Source organism: Polyergus mexicanus, unplaced genomic scaffold, assembly GCF_030449975.1.
Source record: "Polyergus mexicanus isolate NDT 795.1 unplaced genomic scaffold, iyPolMexi1.0 SCAF_4, whole genome shotgun sequence".
Classification (NCBI taxonomy): Eukaryota; Metazoa; Arthropoda; class Insecta; order Hymenoptera; family Formicidae; genus Polyergus; species Polyergus mexicanus.
Genome location: NW_027223324.1, coordinates 11,659,818 through 11,679,417, shown reverse-complemented (window position 1 = coordinate 11,679,417; position 19,600 = coordinate 11,659,818). Strand labels below are relative to the sequence as shown.

Genomic DNA, 19,600 nt, shown 5'->3' with positions numbered 1-19,600 from the left:
CGTAATTGTCATTAAAGTTAATTGAGGCACAAAAGGGAGAAGAATAATATTAAATTCTCTTGTATCTTTGAGGAAAACCCAGTAAATTGCATTTTTTTATGTTAAATTTACTCTAATTTAATTTCTACGTAACATCGCTATATGCATCGAGGTCAAATTACATTTGGTTCGTCGTATTCCGGAATATATGCGCTACTTGCACCTTTACCACAAATTACCAAGTTGCAATAAGTCTTTCTATTCCCTCTCTCTCTCTCTCTCTCTCTCTCTCTCTCTCTTCGACTCTCTGCGTGCGATGCTTTAAATCGTGTTGTTTAGTGTTCCAAGATTTTATGGTTCATTTCCTGAGCTTATGCACGATATTTCCGCAGCTGCATTTCCGTGTTAGATCAACTCTCATCTATCTCCAGATATTAAAAAATTTATATTTTAATGATAGCACACTCACATGTTCGTTTATAATAATATATGTTTCTCTCATGCTAGAATATTTTTTTATTTAGATATTCTAAAAAAACAAAACAATGATTTTAAAAGAGATATTTTAGTGCAATTGTTGAGCAAATACATTCTAATAATAGCTTACATAATTTTGAAAATATTAGCTTCGTTATTAAAGAAATGAGATATTTCTTTTTATTCTGAGATTTCAGCAATGCGAGACAATCTAGATAATTGCGCGTTTGGACTAATTCCAACATTTTCTCACTTGCGCTATTATAAGTTGCCTCATTTTCATTTAGCGGACATTGCGCGCTGTACTGTACAGTCGAAGGGACAGGCCATTGTATTACATTCGTGATCGTGTGTACCCACATCAGTGTCCGGTGCGCACGTTTGCATTGAAGTATGTATATCGGTTTGCTTTACAAGTTAACCCGAGCTAACACGTAACATACATGACATCTTACGCGAACCATATGACACCTTAAACCTCGACAATAGTGTCTATTTCTCTTCGACTGTCACGATTATTCCTACGCAAAACTTCAACGTCACACGCAAGGATAATTTTAGATTATACGAATATTCTTTGACCCATCCTACCTAGGGGAGAAACGTCAAAATTGTAGGACATTCAACGTTAATATCATATTAGATTATTCATATTCGCAAAATAGATCAGCGCGTCGCACGTGTTTCTCTGTAAATGGAGATCCTCGGATAGGGTTCTCGATATCTCTCATATCGGTCAATTACATAAACGATGCGTGAAAATGAATTTCCGAGAATTAATAAAACGGGTTTCGAGCACGAAGAGACGACCCATCTTGGATAGCCGTATATATCGACAGTTCAATTGCCATCTTTCAAGAATTATCGTTAGATCGAATTGTGCTTCCCATCAAACGACTCATCCGATCGTTATTCGTCGTTTTTTGGGCGACGTTTAATATTCGTAAGTCACGCTCGCACCGTTTATATTACGGTTACATAGGGATAGACATTGTCTGTTTCCTTCTCGACACAATAGTACAGCGAAACGGGAAAGAAAATGTAACGCGGAACGAAAGATTAATATCTTGTATAGAAGCTGATAAATTGATATGATCATTTTTTATAAGCGAACAAAAAAGGATTATATTTTGTGCCTTTATAGGTCGTTATGAACGTAATCATTGTACAACAGCGAATCGATATCTTCAATATGAATACTTTTTTATAAAAAAAAGTAATAGTTTTCTATATACTTGCTTTTATATTTTTTGTGGGTGATTATATGACTAATATAAGACGTGATACGCATTTGAAGAATCTTCTTTTTATATATTTTTGTACGTTTATGTTCCGACAATATATAGTCATAATTTATAATATCAGATTATTGCAATTTTTCTTTTTATGGCCATTGTGCACGTTTCTCTAGTTAATCCAATTCCGGATAATCGTGATCTCATCATGCCATGTAAAATATTAGATATCTTACTGTTTAAATCTTTAAACCATAACAATAATATATATCCTTACTAAAAGTACCTTTGCAACAGCCGCATAAACCGTAACATTGGTGTAAAAGTCTATTTTTACGATCGATTCATAATACAACAAGTTGAAAGAAAAAAAAACCGATAAAAAATTTAGTATTTTTTAAAAATTTATAGCACAATTATAACACGTGAGGCAATTGATAGAATTTTTTACTGCAGAAATTTTTCTTGAAACAATTTGTGATTTCTCACCTGCGCAATTTCAATCTCGTTTCTCCTTTTTTTTTATGCTTTATGTCGATAGTTGCCGATGACGCGTACGTAACGAAGATACGATTTTCCAGCGAATCTTGACCTATTGATCAATTGAGGAATGGGAATATTCTGAAGCGGCGCATGTTGGAATCGTGCGGTTCGCTGCAAATCTATTATTCTGAATTGAATGATAAGTTGTTTCCAGAAAGTAACGGATAATAATATAATTCAGGCATGAAAACCGATACACATGTCGAAGAAACGATCATTTCGGGGAAAAATATATCGCTATACACGTATGACTTTTGTGCCATTATTTACTGTCGTAATTGTATAATTAATGAGATTAGATCGAGAACGAAACAAAAGAGATTCATTCAATTACCAGAAATTCGCAGGGGGATGAAATCTCTGCTGTAATAAAAATTATAATATATACACACAAAAAGATGCAAAAATAATGAAATATTCGTGATTCAATATTTTTTAACGATCAATTCCCTTTCTTTCGTCGTTGCGGAGAGATCATGTTATAGGATATACTAACGTTATCGAAAAACTATACTTTAAGTAAAACGGAAGCACACGCAATTACCCACCTCCTCCTTAGTTTAGCGCCGAACCACAAATAATCCCAGCCATTAACTGCGCTACCGCGGCCTTTTGCGCTGAAATAACAACTTTTTATCACCACTTTTAGTGTACTGGCTGGTTACGCTTGTAAAAAAACATAGCAATCTGATTTACGATAATGCACGTGCTCGATATTTGCCGACGTTTGCTTCTAGAGCCTTTAAGAACTGATACGCCTTCTTCATTCGTGACAAGTTGTGTTCTCGTGTATTTGCTGTATTTCGTTCACTAGTGACAAAATATATCACTTTAAAGAACGCGAATTTTTGTACGATGAGACTGGTGCCACAAGTACATGTATTATCAAAATTGATAATTTTTTTATACGAATAAAAGAACAATAACTGAATCAAGTATTTTAGTTATTCTCCCCATAGGATTCCTTATATCTAGATTTTATATAGAAATTAAAATACCTGGCTTTATATAATATTTTTTAATACCTATTGAATAATTGTACATGTATAGTATTGTTAAGAATACAATTAAACAGGAAAATTATCTAGACTTTATTTTTAATACAGATTTTTGGAGTTATTATTTTATAGGTGCATTAAAAAATATATTTTAACCGTTACTCCGCGCTAAGAATAATTATTTAGATATCTCTCGTGCGTTTAATTTTTCTAAACAATATATCACACACACACACACACATTATATAATTCATAATTATTATCCTCTTATGTAAGTATTACATACATCGTCCTCGTAGATGATTATAATCGCGTTTTGTATCTAGCAAAGAAAATTAATGAATTGTGTCTCAAGATGAATATACAGGTATAATCCATTGAAAGAAGAAAGCGTCGAGATGCTCTCAAAGTACAATTTCATAACGACGACCTATTTCATCCGCTAACTTGACCGGTAAAGCAAGAAGACGATATAAAATGCCTTAGGCAGATACAATATTACAAAGCTCAAAGTACACCCGGCAGAACCATGAAACGGGAAAAGTAAAAAGAGAATTCTAGAGCAGAAGACGAAAAATGTCGGGAAGTAAAGGCAACAGGAAGACAAGAGGGAGACACGAGGATGACGGTTTATATTTTACAGACATTCTCTCGCGAAGGGTCCGCGGACAATCTTTTTCTCGACGTTATTTCTCATTATACGGAATATCCAACATCGTTACGCGATCGTCATAAATATTTCCAGTGACCGACACAGCGATCGCCGTCGATTCCTTTTCGGAGAGAAGACCTCGCCAGATGATATTATAAAATCTGATCGGACGCGCGATTGCGATATAATCCTTCTCGCGCTCTTCAGTAAGTCGATCAAGTAAAACTGATCGATAGAAGAAGCGATGAATTCGTGATCGTCCTTGGCTATCTCGACGAAACATGCAATCGTCCGGAATCGATCGCGATAATATAGCATTATCGGCGCAGCATTATGTTTTCGCGCCTATTGTTCGCAAACGCGATGAACCGAGGCAATATTCTTTTATAACCCCGTGTGTTCAATTTTGTTGCCGGAGAGAGTTTTGTCAGCATATCCTGCGCACAGCGTTAAACAGCGAACTCATCTAGAATAAATTTTGCAAAAACGTGTTTATAAAATCTTTTACCTTGTGAAACCTTTTTATCATAAACTATGATTTTTTTAGGCTTGGAAGCTCGGGATGCACGGCGGTGATTACGCTTGGATATTGCCAGGTGATACCGCCGACTCGTTGGGGATGACGAACGATTGGCGTGTCGGAGAATGTTCGCCTTCTCAGCTGTCGCAAACTCTGGATGGTTTAATCATCGTCAGGAGTCACGCCACGGTCGTGGGAGACGAGATCAGCGACTCAGGATTGGTACGTCGTTTTTGCGAAATTTTCCGGATAAACCTCTAAAAGTGTTAGTAGGGCTTATTAATAAAAAATGGCTAATAAAAAAGGTTACCATCGAATTAATATAACATAAGCGTATAACTAATTTCTGAACAATATGTATAAAATTCTCCAAGTTTCTCTCCATTTTCATCTATTGTATCCTTTGATCAATTTAAAGTAGGTCTTTCCATTAACAAAAATTGCATTTGCAGCAGTTTATTAAATACATTTATGTAAGCACATAAAAAAAGAAAAGAACTGTCGGCCATTACTGCTAATGATAACGGCAAGAATTGCAGAATTTTACGTAACTAAAATGTTACTAAAACGAAAACAAAAATGCGAAAGCTTATTGTTAGTCACAAAACTGTAACAATAAATTCATTGCTGCTGCTGCTAGCATAATAAACGAAGTCCCGAGCGAAAATTAGAGTATGCAAGCAAAGAAAGTTGAATGTCTTGTGACGAACTCACCTTTCCATTCTGTTTCATTAAAAAGCTTGTGTCGTAAACGTCAAAGTAGAAACAAACGTAGGGACCGATGGAACGCGCGAGCATCGCCTTTTCACATCTTAAACTTTTTAGCGTTGAATCTAATCGGTTTAATGACGACGAGCCGTCATAATTGATATTATCGTATCGACTAAGTAACCATCGGTTTCAAATATTCTTGAAAATAACAAGTCGTGAAAATAGACACATAAAAATAGACTTTTCGCGAAACTGTCGTACGTGGATCGTGCACATCACACTTTTCACACATCCGACTGGCATTTCTCCCACGAATACTTTTCCAATATAGATCTGTCCCGAGTATGCCGTGGGACACGGCTTCCTCTCGCGATATCATCATGAATAATTTCTGCCGCGTATATCTGTGTAATTTCTCGTTCCACCGGGTGGAAAAAATAATTATGTTTGAAATACGGAAACTTTAATGACGCTATTAATAAACGTGATAGATATTTTTTTATAGCTCCGAATGTTAAAATTAAAATTTTCTACTAATAGAATAAAAAAAATTTATCAATGCCAAATTCGTATAATGTCAAACCGAAAATTTTCTACAAATATGATTAATCATTCATAAATTATATGTGTTATGTAACATATATGTAACATTTAACCCTATTAATAACAATAACTTCGAAGATAGCAAGTTTAATATTCTCTTGAAAGTAATCGTATAACTTTTTAGCCTATGATAGAACGGATTTGCGTTTCAAAAGTTAAGCCGTTGGAAGAGTATTTCAAATATGCTGAACATAAAGGGGAACGAAATGATATCATATCATTTTCCCTTTTAGTACACAATTGTTAAAGTTCTGATTCAGAGCGTAAAATTATAAATGCAAGTGTACATTATGTGACGCTGAGGTTATTAGAGAAATGGTACTTTGACTATTTCTCTCTCTTCTAGCAAGCTTAATGTAACGCATACAGGAAGGTTCAAGAATACTTATTATGTGTTAATCTATAATAAACTACGATCTGTAGTCACTAAATCAGAATTTGCTGCGGTAAATTTGAAAAATCAGAATTTATCATTCTATATTATCATGTACTTATTATGCAAATTTATCCCGGTGATTAATCGGATTACGACAGCTTCGCTGATCCAGCTTATGGCATCCTCATCGCGCCTGCAATAAAGATAACATTATTATAAATTACGATCGTTTCTTCGTGTCAATATTTTGTAGATTTTGATATCGAATTGATAAATGTTAAATTAACAAGAAATTAAGTTCCTTTTTATTACGCTCGCGCCATATTTTTTTTTCAAATGAAAGTACATGGATCTCGTTGATGCAAACGACAAATTAAATTAATGTCCGCTCGACCGTTGATTCAAACTGTTCTCTCTCTCTCTCTCTCTCTATATATATATATATATATATATATATATATATATATGCTTCAATTTTTTTAATTATACGACAGAGTTTGCCAATGTTTCGCGAACCATCCAACACGCTTCATGTGCTATTCTCGTTTATTTTGCAGACCAGTGCGAAATTTACTTCAGAGCTGGTTAACAGAGGCGTCGCGCATTCGAAATTTGCGGGACAAACATACGACGCCGTGTGGGCCATGGCACTCGCCCTTGCTAAGACTGAGGTCCTTCTGAATCGACAGAACGAGAGCATGGCGTGGTACACGCATACGAAAAAGGATCTCACTTACCGCTTGCTGGAGCAGCTGAAACTGCTGCACTTTATCGGAGTTTCGGTGAGTCCGGGACAGACGAAAGATAAATAAAGCGCCGGGAGTGGCCGTTTATTACATACGTCCGCGAGACTTAAGAAACGTCACGAAAAAAAGTATAAAATTGCTTCACACAAATCCGTATACACGAGACGTTCCGCAACTATCCATATCCTTTCGCGTCTATAGATTCCTCTTGCCTAGTTAAAGTCGACTCTTCTTTAACAAGAATGTCGAACGATTCTCTTCCTTTTAAAGTTTACTTTTAATCATTGAAGATGAAAAACTTTTTTTGACAAATTAAATTTAATGTTATAAGATTGTAGACTATTATATCTACCTATCAATTTTTCTTAAAGTGACAAATTTGTAAAAGAGGACTTTTATAATTCGCACGAAATCGATATAACGATAGTATTAATTTGTATTAGCTGGTAGTCTATAAAAATAAAAACAAACGCATGACTGAGTTTGCGTTACGCTAACGAAACTCTAATTATCCTTTATATTTTAAATAATATGATTCCAATATTCCGTCGTTATTTTGCGACAAATTTGTTCATACATTTTTCATATATTTTATTCTCGTCGTGTTCGAAGGGACCGGTTTCTTTCGACGATGCGGATCGCGTGGGCATCACGGCTTTTGATCAAATGCAGGGTAAGTGTAATAAAGATATTTAAATAAAAGATATATTTTTGTAAAATGCTATGTATTTCTCCGGACATAATCTGTTTTCTGGAGTTAGTAAGATAGAATTATCAAATTTAACGAGTCGATTGACGCGAATTGAAAGATCGGGGAATTATTGGTTTAGCCAAGAGATTTGGCACGATAAACGTCATTTGTTGACACAAATCGAAACTTCACTAACGAGTTACTGACACATTTCGCCAGATACTCTCCGGACTTCACGCTTCATCCATTCGACACCAATGTCAATAACGCCGTTAAACGTACAATGAGCGGGAGCTTACGCCAGGCAACACGATAAAACGATACAACTAGGTTGAAAGCACAGACAATGGCTTTGGCTCTAACGATGCGGTATATCGCGTATACTCTCATTGGGGACAATTGGCGCGTGGACGCGCACATAATCCAATTTATGAGTTTTCTATTATGAGACACACGTCTAGCATCCCGCTAATGTATTTTATATTGACGAGCATTTCCGCGCCGTGTTTTAAATCCTCGGTCTATCATAATCGCAGATTCGCGACATAGCGTCTCACGTATAATATATATTCTCTTCAAGAAAACGTTCAATCTTTCTTTCAAAAATCGCTTTCTATGCGTTGTGTGTCATCGTTTATGTGAATCTCGAAATGATATTATTCCCGTATGCTTGCTTTGATATGAAGAGTTCGAAAGATCAATTTCTCCCTGTCATCGATATTTCGCAAACTGTCCCGATCTCATATTTTTGCAAGCGTTGTTCGAAATATCTCATGTATTTAAATGAACTTCCATGATAATTATATTTTATTTCAGGTATATTGAGCAATTTTTGTTAAAAATTAATCAATTATTACAACTTTACTATAAATGATAAAAAATAAATCAATCATTTATAAATTGTTGTCATCGCTGCAGAATGCATAATAAATATTTTTAATTAATATACAAAAGAATATTGATATATATATGAAAATAATTGTAAAAACTGCGAAATATAAAAAATAATGTGTATGTGTGTAACGATGTCATCAAAAATATATAAAACGCTTCTAATTATAATAGCTTCCCGCGTCGCTTTGTTGAAACTCGCGATCGGCGTGTTCGCGTTTAAAAAATTGTACATTGCAACACAACGCCGCTTTTAAATTAAAAATTAATCATTTCTTATCGTTAACGGTACAATAACGCTGTCATAGCATTTGGATATAACGTTAATTAATACATGAGAACATTAGCGGAGAAAGTCGCGCGATGCACACTGACGTCGCACCGCGTGATGACTTTCGTCCTGTCATTTCTTTTTTCCGTAAATGTATCCACGTAACCGCGCATACGTTCTCAACTAAAAATTTAGTTTGTTAACATTATCGTAATATTATTTAATTGCATTATATAAGTTTCTCTCTCTCTCTCTCTCTCTCTCTCTCTGTATATATATATATATTTCGCGAAAATTCTGTCATTTCAGATGTCCTATATACAGGGTGTCTTCAATTTAAATGGCAAAACTTCAGGAGCGTGTAGGGGACTGAAAAGCTAAGACAGAAAGTCCTTTAGAGGTTTGCTCGTTTTTGCTCCATTTTGGAGAAAATCACAAAAAAAGAAACAAAACAAGTTTTCGTTTTTTTGGTTATTTATTTACATTTTATTTATGTTATCATCTTTTTAATGCAAATATTGTTTAAAATGTTGCCCTCTTGCAGTAATGCAAGCATTACATCTAGCACTGATCTCATTAATTGCAGCTAGACATTGTTCTAGTGATATTTGGTGCACTGCATCTATGATTCGGTCTCTTAATTGCTCTCTTGAATTGATTGGCACCGTAAAGAATAATATCAAGTTTTTACACACGTAAGGAACCTTGAAGCAGAAAGTTTATTCGGTGCCAATCAACTCAAGAGAGCAACTGACAATGAGAGATTGAATTTTTGCGATTTTCTCTAAAATGGAGCAAAAACAAGCAAATCTCTAAAGGACTTCTTGTCTTATTTTTTCGGTCCCCTACACGCTCTTGAAGTTTTGCCATTTAAATTGGGGACACCCTGTATACAAATAGAATTACCCGCATTTGCCTTAGAAAAGCCGTAAAGAGAATTGAATGTAGATATATATCACGGTAACCGGCTCACGTTTCCATTTGTGTTAGTCGGAGATAAGCTATTTTTTTAAGCCCTTTTGTCAATTTTCCGTGCGGCTTAAGATATTATGTCACAAGGTTTTATCAATTCAACTCTTTCATTCGTAAAATGAGATCTCTATACATTATTGTACGATTTATTTATTAATCCGTATAGAATTTCGAATTTACGATAATCCATTTGTTGTTAATTTTGCTATTAATGGATAAAACTCGCTTCGCTATATCGCTAACAAATAGGCGTGAAAACTTCTTGCGACATTCCCATTCGTCCGAGAGGAGCTTCTACGAGAAATCGCATAGACTTCGCAAACTACTGACTTGACGTAGCTCAACTGTGCAACTATTAACTTCGTTCGCAAAACTGGCATTGAATTATTAAATTGAGTGCCTTTTGTACTTAAAATTGCAATCAGATATCTCTTGCTATGTGTACTATTAAATTTTTATTTTAACTCTTCATTTTTAAAGATCAAATCAAGATTAGGTAATTGTATCATATATTTGGCATTTCAGTTAAATCATCAAGATAATAATTATTTATTACATTCTATTCTACGCATAATGCCTATTATTTCGTATTTCCTAATGCTATTTACAAGTGAAATGTCATAATGTGAAACCGAATGTCTCCTGCAAATTGGCTTAACAGGAAATTGATATGTATCGATTACTAGCATTGTGTTGCTTCGAGTTAAATCAAATACTGATCTCTGTTAAATATGCATTATTTATTGAAGTAGAATATAGACAATATTTAGTTTTCAATATTGTTATAGGAAAATGTTGAACAAACATTCTACAAAATTTTACATTACTTTCTTTCTCTCTATCAAAATTTATTTCCTTTTCTTAGAATAAGATTTATGAATTTTATTTTTCAATATAATATATAAACCTAAGACAATATATCTTTAAGAACCGATTATTATGATTTTAGGTCATTCCGATTCTAGATACATTCGCTGGTTGATAATCGAATATATTATACACGTACATATACATTATGCCGTGAAAATCGACTCATCTACCTTAGCCTCAATATTTAATTCCAATCAATCACACAATCACGTTAAATCCATTAGAGACCACTACTTTCTCTATAAATTTCCAATATATGTGGCATGAAGTCTTTTAATATATTCAACCATTTACCGCGTGACATTTCAATATTGAAAAAAATGCACTTTTTTTTTATAGATGCAACGAACTGAGAAATCGCGTGAAAAAGGTTTTTGCTGAATTTATTTCGGGAAATAAATTGACTAATATTTGACCATCAAATATTTTCGGCCTTTTGTCCTTCTGTTTGTTTTTTATGATAAGCTATACGTTAACTTTTTCATTTTATTTTGTATGTATGTATGTAACAATTTTTTTTCTACAAGCGCATAGTAAATTTGTTTAAATAAAAATGCTTTGCATAATTAATATAAATAAATGTCAGTTATACGCGATAAGAAATCTGAAAACTAATTGAATATATATATATATATATATATATATATATAAGTGGAATATTTCGGGATTCTTCCGATAAAATTCATTTATGATGAAATCTTTGTTCAGCAATCTTATAGAAAAAAGTTAATTAACACTGCTAATAATTAGAAAATAAAAATGAAAGAATATGATCAGAACTATAAAAAAAGCGTAATAGAATAGACAGAACTGTCAAAAATTGATCGACGTCTCATACAGATACGTTAAAAATGTGGCGGTATGCCTTTAACCGGGAAAGATAAATTAAATTTGCATATCAAATCGCGATTCGTGGAGTTCCGATAACGGGACGAAAATAAAAGCGACCAATTGCATATTCAGTTAGTTTTTTGCAGCGTCACGTTAGAGCATTTGCGTTTCTATGCACGAGTCGACGATTTCATTTTTCCGTCGTATAAGTGGAATTTTCCGAGGAAGATTCGCTCTATGGCGGTTAAGAACGTGAGAAAGATAAAGAGAGTAAGTTAACAATTCCAGAAAATAGAGAATCACCTAAATCCCTTGTCGGCGCCAAAGTTTAACGCTCGTAAAGGCTTTTACACGAGTTTCCGTTGGAACACGGAGCAGAGCAAACATCAGTTCGGTCGATGTCGCGGTTTATATATCCTTACCGGATAATGGCAAAGTCGTCTGAGTCCGTCTGAGATATAAGCCATGAGACGCGATCGTCATCGTGAATCTCGCAGTAACATGTCTAATAATATCCGACATTTTATCGACGGTATTTTGTACATCGGTAAAAAGTCAATTGGGCATTATTAGTAAAAATGGACGATCTTGTCGAAATCGACAAGAACAGAGGCATGCAAAAGTTAGAAGATAAGACCAAACCGAAATACATTTTCAAAAAAATATTACTTGGCTAAACTAACATTTTTATCATCAAAGTCATGTGTCAGTTAAATTCGACGTATGTTTATCGAATTATAATCAATAATAATGACAACTTTAGTCGAAATAAAAGAAAAGTAATATGTTATATCATTCTAATATTATTATTGTTTTATAATCCGATGCTAAATAATTTGACGTTGAAAAGTGAGCTCTTTTAATTTGCATTACTTGCAGACTGCGGGTAATTAACGCGTTAGTAATTACGCCTGCGTCAAATATCTCTCGTGCATCGTAGTAATAATGCAAAATATGGCGCTGCAAAACCAAGAAATATCGTAATTGCTTTCGCATTGTTCCCACCGGAAATGTCCACATACGTGTCCTCTCGTTGAAATTCCAAAATTTATTTTCTACAAGAAAAAGCGCTGAGATAAAATTACGATTCAATTTCAATCGGATTAACTATTTGGATATGATAAAATTTCACGTCTGAGTTGCCAAAAGAGATGGAGAATTATTTTACGTCATGTATATTCGCATGTAACATCCATTATCCTCGGTCGAAAATTGCGTCATTAAAATGCAGGGGCTAAGTGCAACATCGTATGTTGCAAACGGTACGTTTCCGCGTGTGCATGAGTCGAAATTTGAATAACCATCAAATTTTGCCAGAAATCTAAAAAATAAAACCGAACCGTGCTCGAAAATCGTGCGCGCGGTAAACAAGATTTGCGAGACGGATGCGGCGATATAAAAATTTACGTGCGTGGAATTCACGGATGAGATACATCGGAGATTGTCGTCGAATTTTTCGCGTAAATCGAGCCGCGCGATAATCGATACGCGCCACGTCAAAGAATCCGGGCGCCTTGCGCGAATGCACGGGAACGCGATCCATCCGTCGCGAGATTCGAGATCTGTCTACATACATCGACGAGATTCGAGATCTACGGTGCCGCCTCGCCAATGGCGAACAATGGGTCAAGAGTTCTCTCTCGCCAGCGCAAACAATCCCGACGCATAATTCGAGTGGTCCGCAGAAGCACTGCGGACCATTGCGGTATGCTTACGATTCCGGCGTTAGAATTCTCCGCGAAATCAAGCCTCCCTCGGGAAGCGCATAACGCGCTTATGCGTGTACGCTCGTGCAACCGATAACAAGGAAATATTTCTAATGGTGCCAGAACGTGTCAGTAGTATTGCCTTGCTTTCGCGCATTCCCCATCATGCTTTCGAGAATCGAGACCGAGATCGCGATTCATTATTCTTCTTCGATTGTATCTACACCCGCGTTACGTTCGACTAAAAATGGTACGGCCTAAACAATCTCTTAAAAGCTTCAATATAGAAAAAAAGATGACAAATATCTCTCTGCTCAGCTTTTTCGTCTTTTGTTATATCGTATATGTAAGATACAAATGTTCTTTTTTTTCCAAGCTAAAGATTATATGAATATCATTCATCTATCAAATATTATCTCTCGATAAATTTTTTGATGTAACTCCATGATTATATTTTTGGGCACGAAAATAAAGATATTGATTTATAACGCGTTATAAACATTATAAACAAAATAATTTTCTCATTATTAGAAGAATATAACAGCAACGCTCGTTATTGGAACCTGTTACTCCTATGGCTCTTAAAAGAGATTCTGTAAAGTTTTCAACAAATATTAGCATCTGCCTTCTCTTGCCACTAGGCAGCTTAACAAAGAGAAATTGAGACATAGATAATCCAAAGCGCTTTGTTTAAACTTGAGACCCTCTTGATACGTTACCGCAAGATTTAACGTTACTTCTCTTTCTTTGTTCGGCAGCAAGATCGGTGTATTTTTAGAGACACCAAGTATTTTATTTCCACCGCTCATAATCCTACAATGTGTTTTAGCTGAGTTTCCGTAGAATATTTTTATGACGAAAAAAAAACTCTTCGAAACTCATCGAAAATCATTAGTCATGTTTTAGTTGGAACAAAAACAATTGCGAAGTATTCTCCTCCATTAGGAAAGTTTTTAGACGATTCATCAAAAGGGGTTGGTGACGTACGGATTTCGTCGAGAACGGGTGACACATTCTCATTTCCTATTTCTCCTGGTAAAGCTCGCTCTGACCTCTTGCCATTTTCACGCCGTTCTGATAACTACCGTCTATGGTACATCACATACTCTCATCACTTGGCTCGTTAGCCCTGGTCGGAGCATCGCGAAGATGCGACTTCTTTCTCATCGCGTCGATGGCATCGATTTTAGATGAAGTCAACAAACTGGCACGAATTTCCGGCGCCAATAGAGACTACAAAGAGGACTCGCACAAAGGGCTCTGCTGTTTGGACAAATTAAATAGTATCGACTGCGCGTTTACCACCTGTGACCTGTCTTTCGTTTCTTTTTTCACACCGCGCATTTGTTCTCAGCTGTCAAACTTCTACTGCAATCTATCAAATTTCACGGCAAATAGTCAAGCCTCGCGTTGTCAATATATTGGACTCTCGAAAGAGATATAGAGAAAGTCGAAATATATATATATATATATATAAATATATATATAAAATCGTCTGCCTTTCGTACAACATATTAAATGGTGTGGATTGGTCGAAATCACGTACCTATCATGTTATTCTCATTTCATCGTATAATAATGGATGAAAGAAATTTATCGAGGGCGATTGATTGAACTGACTGAATGACGGTTCTTCATATAGGTATAGGTCAACGAGGGTTGCGAAGAACACTGAGCATGATACGATATAAGGAAGATTTCTTAAACGACGGGCCGTCACGAATATCGATTCGACTTGGTATCTCCAAAAGAGAGATAAATTATAGACCAAGTTGTGTGTTTGCGTATCACGTTGTATCGAATAATCGGATGCAAGCGGAAAACTTCTGCGTTCGATTGAACTCTGTTTTATTTATGACAACAAAATGATCGTCTGATCACATATCTACGAATTGACTAAAATAGACGTGTCGCTTATTTCGAATATCTTGAGCAATATCTAGGCAATCGGGTTTACGTCACTAACATTTATCGTGTCATTATTTCATTTTGTTACTTCCGCTCCTTTCTCATTAATCACTATCGACCACTGTATGCGGTGGCCTATTCCGCTTTTTTACTTTATTATATCGTAATATCAAAAAGTTATTCAAAAACATATATTATTATCCCAATATATATATATATATATATATATATATATATATATATATATATATATATATATATAATATATAATTCTGATACACGAAATTGTATCTATTAGCTCTGTGGAGAAATTCAAAGTGCATTCTAAAATTTGTTGCGCTTAATTTGCACGTGGGATTAAACTCGCAGTCATCGCGTCACCGCGTGCCGTGTTGTCGCGGGTTTATCACAAAATATTACGATGGTTTCTCGCTGGAGAAATTGCCTCCCAATGCTGGAATGTATATATGAAGGACAGAAAAAAAAAATAAAATAAATTCACCTATAAAACCGCGAATGACATATATCTCTTTATCCGCCGGTTGTATATTTAAATGACCAGAGCGGATACAATGTTCTTTGGCCAACAATTTATTATACGGGTATGTAATCACATGCACTAATTCTTTTCCCTCGCTGTCAAATGATAATCGCCATCGCGCCGCACGATGCAACGAAAGACGAACAAATTATTGGATGCAAGAGGCGAGAGGATCTGCAAAAAAATTCGCGATAAACGTCTTTCTCAAATTTTACATAAAATGTACAAAATTTAATCCTAAAGATACATCTTTACATTACACGCAGATAAAATTCTAAAATAAAATTTTATCGTAAATTTGACTTCGCGAAAGCTTGTGAAAAATGACTTAAACGCTTTGAGCTGCACGTGAAAGAAACTCACATAAACGCGGCACGGGAGGAAACAAAAGGCGATATAGGTATCATAAATTGCAAGTATTCGCTCGTTTGCTGTTTCTAGCAGGAAGAATAAATCCGACGACATGACTCTCTATTCTTTGTTGCTTTTCGAATTAAAGTTGACGCGAAACAACTAACTACTCTTGGTATTATAAAAGAAAATTGTCGACGAACATATAGAATGCTTTGGACTGTTTCTAAAACTCGATATAATCAGAATAACAACAAATTGGCAAAAGCACTCGGTTCCCGCATTTGTTATATGATAAGTAGCTACTGAAACTTTGAATCTGCGTAACAGTTTTATACTCTGAGAAGATCGTGTCCTTTAATTGATAATATCTAGCAGCTTTAATTATTGAGGCAAATTTTTCAACTCTATATAGAATTTATCTATTTTTTATATTTTAAAATTTTAAATATAATTTTCTTATTCTTGAATATAATCTTTCTCGCTATATTACATTTAAATTTTATGGACTAACAATAAGTATTATACTCGTGTACGTACAAAAGAATAGTATTGTTAAGCATTTATAATATAAAAGTAATGTTTCAAATATATATATTATATACTAATTATATATTGAAATGTATATGTGTACCAGTGAAAAAAAATACAATTATATCGATTATATTTCTAAAAACTTGACACGGATTCCGAATCGTTGACACTTATTTCAAAGTCGAAAAAACATGAAAAAAAAGTCTGCTTAAAAGATTCATTAGAGATATATCAGTATCTTTACAATTGCAAGTTCCAGGAAATTTCAACTTTTCTATTCAGTTGTAATCTACAATCAAATTAGTATTATTTCCTAGAACTATGCGATAGCTTATCGATTCCAGGCAATTTGTATATCGCATCGTCATTGAATCGAAATGTGCATAATGTTGCGAGTAAGGTACAAATTGAGCGATATAACATCTCTATCGTCAAATTGTAACAGATTATCAATTCTCTTCGTATGATACTATTGCGAATTCGATATTGTTATATATGTATTCGACTAATGTTGCATATAAAAGGGATGATACATTTACTTACATACTTCTTATTACAAGTGAAATAATATGAAATTATAAAATAATATAATACATGTACATTATAAAAAGTAAGAAATTTATTTTATTCAATTATCATAAAAAATAATTAAAATTAATTTAAAATCAAATATATATTTTCTGATAGTGTATTTACTTGTCAATTCTTCGTGCTACGCTTTACTATAAAATGATCGCTTTCAGAATCGATCAGATTAATCGAATGGCGTTTAATCCATTATTTGAATAGGTTTTTCATTGAAATTTTGACCTCAGGTGCGATGATAGCAATGCTGACAAGGTTCTCACGGCTCCAATCCACCTTTTGCCTTGCGAATATCCGAACTTATCGACTTTGGCTGGTAAATCGCCGAATGAGTACGAGAGAAAAAGAAGCGAGTAATGGATTTTCTAAAGATGCCGAACGATGAGGCAGAAGCAATTAAAACCTCGATTTGATTAACGTTGCTCTTTCAATGTGCAATATAATTCCGTCTCCAATAAGAAGATAATCATCAGAATTTGAAAAGTCACATCCATTTTGCTAGAATTAATATTGAATGGTACTTAAAAATTTGATCACACATAATTGCGAATTGTTTGGTGCTGTTGATTTTTTTATTCGCAGATTAAATCAAAATTCTTCCTATTTATACGCATATCATCAGTTGCGGGGACATTAATATAGTATTTAATTTCTGTTTCAAAATTGCCTTCAATAAAAAGAAGAAAACAATAGATGTGTAAACAATCGGAAACGGCAAGAGAGAGAAAATTACCCTTCCAACTTGAATAAACGTCCTCTTTGGACGTCTCGATCTCTTTTCGCTACTTATTCGACGCACGAACGGAACAGTTTTATCAAGCATTCACAAGCAGAGAAAGAAAGAAAAAATCGAAATAAAGCAGAGCAGACACAAAATATAGCTTAAAGTAAAAATCGATAGTCTTTATTCTGACGAAAAATCTATTTCACTATATTTCATTAGAGAATTTTATAACTTTCTATTCCTGAAATAATCGTGATTTTCACCTTCCGAAAATTGCATAATTTGAATAAAATGAAAGTGTAATAATAATTATTAAATCAAGAAGTTTTTGCGATAATAATTAATTTTTAATAATAGTTATTAATTTCTGTGTTGAAAATTTACTGGGATAAAACTTATTTACTGGAACCAAACTGCAATTTAATAGCGCACTTTTACCACACGCTTCGGATGGTTGATCGAACAGTTTTTCGATTACAGGAGACATTATTAAGAGAATAGCTATCTACACTCCCGAAGATGGGAAACTGATAATGAACTGTCCAGGATGTGTGGCTACAAGATGGCCCGGGGGGCAAGTGCCAGCGGCTCGCAGAGTCTTCCGGTATGTATTATCAATATTATTATAGGCTCAATTCAATCACTCAATCATTATTAGATAAATCAAATTTTAATACTTCTATAATTTCCTTCTAATTTGTATACTTAAATAAGCATGTTTAAGTGGTTAAAAAAACATAGATATATAAAAAAAGATAGTACACGGCCTATAACGTTTTTTTTTCATCTTACACGTGCGTCTAATCTTATCATTATACAAGCCAAAATTTAATAATATAAATAAAGATTAATAATTTTATCGCAAAATTAATGAAATAATCAATGCTACGTAAATAGATAGACACGTGACAAAATCATCGCCGTCAAATATTTAATCGTTTTAACACGCGTTTATTTGCAATATTTCGGTGATGTAATCATACCTTGTACCGAATTATGTAAAGTAATAGCGGTAGCAATTATAACATCACGAAACAACGTGTTAAATTAATTTATACGCTATTCGATAACATCGATCGATAATTCGTCAAATCCATGAGAGCCGCCCGAGTGACCGTGTATATATTATCGCATGCAGATTACGAATGGTGACAGTGGCACCTGCTGCTTTCCTCGCCGTTACCTGCATTGCCAGTGTTGGTGTTACTTTAGCTCTTGCTTTCCTGGCTTTCAATCTCCACTTTCGTAAACACAAGTAAGCTTATTATTCTCTCAATACAAGCAACACACACGAATAATTGTCAAACGTTTAAGTAATATCTATTAAATTACTTGTCCTACGCGAATCTATTCTGTAGATAGAATAACTATTTGGTTAATCTTGTTTAAATATATAAATTAATTATTTTAGTAAAAAAAGAACTCGTAAAAGAATATACCGAGACAATATTTTTTTACCAATCAAAACAAATGAAGAGACAGCTCATTCATATTAGGAATGACGATTGCTATATATATATATATATATACATATATCAATGAATTTATATGTAAATCGTCACGGTATATCACTCAAGTTCATTATTCCTGGTTATTGGCAGAAGCATAAAACTTTCAAGCCCAAGGCTAAATAATATGGCGGCCGTTGGTTGTGGCCTGGTCTACGGTGCTGTCATACTTTTGGGACTGGACGACGCCACTTTACCCGACAGCGACGGTTATTATCCTACGGTGTGCAAGGTGATTAAGATCCATTATGGGGAATATTAACATCCCCGATGTTACGATCAATAATATGGGTATTAGTTTAATTTACATAATGTATGTTAATAATCTCCATTAATATATACATAATATCAGCACATGAGAGGGATTTATAAATTAA

General features: G+C 34.4%; 1 protein-coding gene across 4 annotated transcripts in view; it reads left to right on the top strand.

Annotated features, from left to right (window-relative positions):
• Gaba-b-r3 (gamma-aminobutyric acid type B receptor subunit 3) overlaps window positions 1–19,600 on the top strand; it is a 60,064-nt gene that overhangs the window by 31,027 nt on the left and 9,437 nt on the right. For all 4 annotated transcript variants that reach the window (XM_070294082.1, XM_070294083.1, XM_070294085.1 and 1 more), the window contains exons 6-11: window positions 4,432–4,626; window positions 6,652–6,876; window positions 7,453–7,513; window positions 18,196–18,319; window positions 18,854–18,970; window positions 19,317–19,455. In XM_070294082.1, coding sequence (XP_070150183.1) covers window positions 4,432–4,626; window positions 6,652–6,876; window positions 7,453–7,513; window positions 18,196–18,319; window positions 18,854–18,970; window positions 19,317–19,455 — 861 coding nt within the window. The remainder of the gene's footprint in view (window positions 1–4,431; window positions 4,627–6,651; window positions 6,877–7,452; window positions 7,514–18,195; window positions 18,320–18,853; window positions 18,971–19,316; window positions 19,456–19,600) is intronic.